The following is a 4063-nucleotide window of genomic DNA, read 5'->3' as shown; positions in this document are numbered from 1 at the left end:
CGTCCGTCCGTCCGTCCGTCCCGCTCGCCCTCCCTCCTTCCCTCCCTTCCCCAAACAATCCCCGCTTTGCTTCTCCTCATGACACAGATGTCTCCTACCTCGATCACCTCCTACGGCTTTAAGCCCTCCCCCCTGCACCTGGGTAGCTGAGCCGGGCCAGCTGCTTGCAGTATGCTGTTTGACTTTCGAGGTGGCTGCTAGCAGAGGAAAGGGGGGGGAAAGGAGGGCACTGAAGGGGGGGGAGAGAGATACACACGGAGAGGCGCTCTCTCTGTCGCAAACACACACACACAGGCGCGCGCGCACACACACACACGCACACGGGGAGCCCAGCCAGCCAGCCAGCCAGGCAGCGAGCGGGCAAACAAACAAACAAACAAATAAACGGCGTCGTCCTTCTGCGCGGAGCGGATCGGCCCCAGACGGTGCATGGAGCGGCTTCTCCCCGGCGGGCAGGCACAAGGGGGAAGCCTGCAAATCTATGCCTCGCCGCCTTAGAGAGCCAGCCAGCCAGCCAGCGAGCGAGCGAGCAGGCGCGCCGCGACTGACAGCCGTACTAGCGACGGCTCGGACTTCAGCGCGCATTTCGTCGGCAACCACCGCAGCAGCAGCAACAGCAGCCGCCCCGGGAGCCGCCCGCGCGGCCGAGGAAGACCTGGCCATTCGCACCCCGTTTGGGGCTACTGGGAGGACTTTTTCTCGCCCTTCCTCTGACGATTAGTATGATCCCGAGGTGCGATTTCTGGGTCTTTGGGTAGCGCCGCCGCCACTAAAGTTACCCTCGCGGGAATCGAGCTGCCGTCTCTGCCAAACGCGCCAGAAGGACCAGAACAGCGGGAGGTTTTTTTTTATTTTTATTTTTTGCCCTGGTGGGTGGTTTGCACCCCCGCCGGCCCCTCTGCGCCCCCCACCCACCGCGATACCCGACGCGCCACCGCCCCGCTTTCTTTCTCGACCGTCGGGACTGGGCGTGCATGTCGGTGTGCCAACGCGGGCCATCCGGCTTGGGGAGGCCAGAAGGGCAGCGGCGCGACCCGACGTCCCCCAACCCCGGTCGCCTCGGCCCGCCCGCCAACAACAAACCCCCAGCCAGCCTGGGCTGTCGGATCTCCGCCAAGGAGGACGGGAACTTTTTATTTGCAGCTCTCAGCCGCCGGCGGATGGTGGGGATCTCCGCTCCTTTCCAGTGTAAGTACTGCCCTCCCTTGCCCCCGAAAAGCAAGGCGTGGGGGAGAGAAGCAGAAAGCCCGACGGCCGGGTTGCGCTTCTTTTCCTGGGATGGGGGGGGGGGAGTGAAGGCGGTGGTTCCTCTTTGCTGTGGGGTTGAGTTAAAAGGGCTCTTGGCGGCGGCTGCAGTTCAACTGCCCTGAATTGGATTCCTCGCCTGCGGCACTCGACGGCGCCAAAGGCTGGCTTGCGCGGGGACGAGAAGCCGCTCGCCTCTCTCCCGCCCCGGTTTGCGCCCCTGGGCCAGAGGGCCGAGCTCCGGAGAGGCCAAAAAGTTTGAGGAGGGAAGCTCCTCCTGCTGACCAGCGCCGAGCTGGAGCGCTGCCTTCGCGGTGGGGGCGCCCGATCCTCCTGCTTGCACCCGAGGATGACATCCCAAGCTGGGCTGAGATCTTGGGAATTCCGGCAATCCGTCGCTTCCCACCCGTCTCCTCGCCTGATAGGTGTACAAGGGTGCATCCGAGCACGTGCAGAATGATTTCGGTTCATCCCTAAATCTGATCACAGTTGCGTGGCTGGAAGAGGGTGGCCAGAATTTCTGAGTCAGAAAACAGGTCTCGCTTCTGGTCTTGCTCTTTTTTCCCCCCACGGTTGTTCCTATGTGTGTTGTCTGTATGAAAAACAACAGTTTCAAAACTGTAAATTGTATCATGTATACGTGTATGTGTGGATACATATATACACGCACGCACGCACTGACGTTTTGAAGTGGAGATTTGCAGTACAGACAACACCAAGATCAAAACGGTCACGTATTTTTTCCTGTCAACTCTTGTGTCTTCCTCTTCTGACATGGAGTTCAGGAAAGCCCACTAAAAATACTACAGTAAGCATCGCTTCGGGTTGTCTTGCAAAAATACTGTACCTTTCCCGTAAGGAGGCCACCCCACTGAATTGCAAAATAATGTCGAGCAGTTCAAAACGAGAAGTGTAAGGTTTTTTAAACCACATAAAACAAATGAAGACTTGTGTCCACCCTATGCATAACAGAGGCACAAGGAGAGCACATCTGTATATATAAACTTATCAAAAGTTCCGTGCTCTAATCGAGATTGCTCTTGGCAAGACTGAGTTCTCTGAACGGAGTTTGGATTGGGAAAGAGTTTTGTAAACTTGCAGCAGGCTTTTAAGCATGTTTATTTCAGAAGTAACACTCTGTTGCATCTCATGGAACTTTCTCCCAGGTAAGACACTGTATTTAGGACAGAATTGCATCCTTAGCTTCATTCAGTGATGTGACTCTTTGGAAGTCATTACAATACACAAGCTAGAAAATATGTAAAGTGACTTACTGTTTTGCCCGGCCTGAAGGCTATTTGACTTCAGTGTCATTTCAGTACTGAGAGTAGTGGTCAGTGCATTTTCTTTACCAAATCATTTTGGAATGAGATGACCAGAAGCTTCAAAGCTCCAATGCTGCCTTTTAGAAATAGAGGTGGAATGAATGCCATGGAGCTTTGAGCACTATTGACAAATTGAGGTTATTAAGATGTAATGTGTTTTACAGTGTCTTTGAATATTAAGACAGCTTGTGCTATCACAAGAAGATAACAGCAATTGTCATGGTGGAGGTGGCACTTCAATTTTATGTAATTTTATGTATGTGTACATGGAAGTAATCCCATTGTGTTCAGTAGGGGTTACTTTTAGCTAAATGTGTATAAGACAGTAGCTATGGACTCCGCTTAAGCATATTATATGCTACATTCAAAGGAAGATATCCTAAGAAAGAAAATATGTTCCACGTTCTTTATGGATGACGTTTGAGTCTTGGAATGCACTCCTAAGGTTTTGCTTTAGCCAAAAAGCAAACAAACAAAAATCCACCTCACCCTTTGACCCGTTTAACTTTTAACATTGCTACCCCTAATTAATCTGCTAGGGCCCAGACTTAAATGGCTGTCCTCAGCTGCTGAAAATTGATTTATCCCTTGATGGTGGTTTGAGTTGCAGACCAAATAAGATTATTCTCCCCCTTCAGTTCTAGTCTGGCTTTGCTCTGTTTTGATTATCTGTCTCAGTAGTTGCAGAGTTTAAATATTTTTTATCAAACAGGACTGTGCATACTGACCTAGACATATCAATATTTCTCACACATAAAAGCAATTAAACCATTTGAGCATCTTGTATCTTCATGTTATGGTTGATACAGTGATAGTCAGCAATTGTTTAAAAGGAAGCAGAAAACTTAAATCATCATCTTTAAGAAAAGAGACTTAGCTTTTTGTAGAGTGGGATGCTCCAAATGCTTGAATGGTCAGACATCTGTTTTTATTTTAGGTTTTAATTGATAAAAGATATGACATAGATTGTTTTTTGGTGATACGTATTGCTCTTTGGTGATCCTGCCAGTTTGTAACAGCGGCATCTTTTCAAAGGAAGTTTCAAAGCCTTTAAATTATTCTGGAACTGTTTCCTAAGGAGTCTGTAACAAATCTTAAAATATTCACAAAGCTAAACTGCCGTTTCTACAGAAGTGATTTCTAGATCGCTAACTTCTTAAGAATGTTTACATTTTGTACTTAGAAGTGTTTACGACAGATATCCAAACATTAAATCAGTGACTAGATCCAAAGAAATTCTCTAGTGGTTACACAAATGACTTTAATAAGCCATTGTGTTAGCTAGCCAGTCCTCTCTTTTAATTGTTACCATGAAACTTTTCTGGTCAGTATATCAAATTTCATTGTGTATTTTTACTACCCTAGCACATGGGGATTCAGGTTTGTTAGTTTTACTTCCCCTTTCACATCCACCCGTGGTATTAAACTTCAGTATTTTAAATTTAAAGCAAAACAAACAGAAGTGTGAATGTAGACATTTTTGTGTTAATGAC

General features: G+C 48.7%; 1 protein-coding gene across 4 annotated transcripts in view; it reads left to right on the top strand.

The window, feature by feature from the left end:
* Positions 1-779: 779 nt before the first annotated feature.
* Positions 780-4063, top strand: part of RUNX1T1 (RUNX1 partner transcriptional co-repressor 1) — a 221242-nt gene continuing 217958 nt past the window's right edge. For 2 of the 4 annotated variants that reach the window (XR_012086947.2, XM_072999107.2), the window contains exon 1: positions 857-1188. Coding sequence is in view for 2 of the 4 variants with exons in the window: in XM_072999107.2 (XP_072855208.1) it covers positions 975-1188 (214 nt within the window). In the remaining 2 variants the exon portion in view is untranslated. Of the gene's footprint in view, positions 1189-4063 lie in introns of all 4 variants that reach the window. The other 2 variants (XM_020814248.3, XM_020814250.3) reach the window with 2 other exon arrangements.

This window comes from Pogona vitticeps, chromosome 4, assembly GCF_051106095.1.
Source record: "Pogona vitticeps strain Pit_001003342236 chromosome 4, PviZW2.1, whole genome shotgun sequence".
Classification (NCBI taxonomy): Eukaryota; Metazoa; Chordata; class Lepidosauria; order Squamata; family Agamidae; genus Pogona; species Pogona vitticeps.
This window is presented reverse-complemented; position numbering and strand designations above follow the sequence as displayed.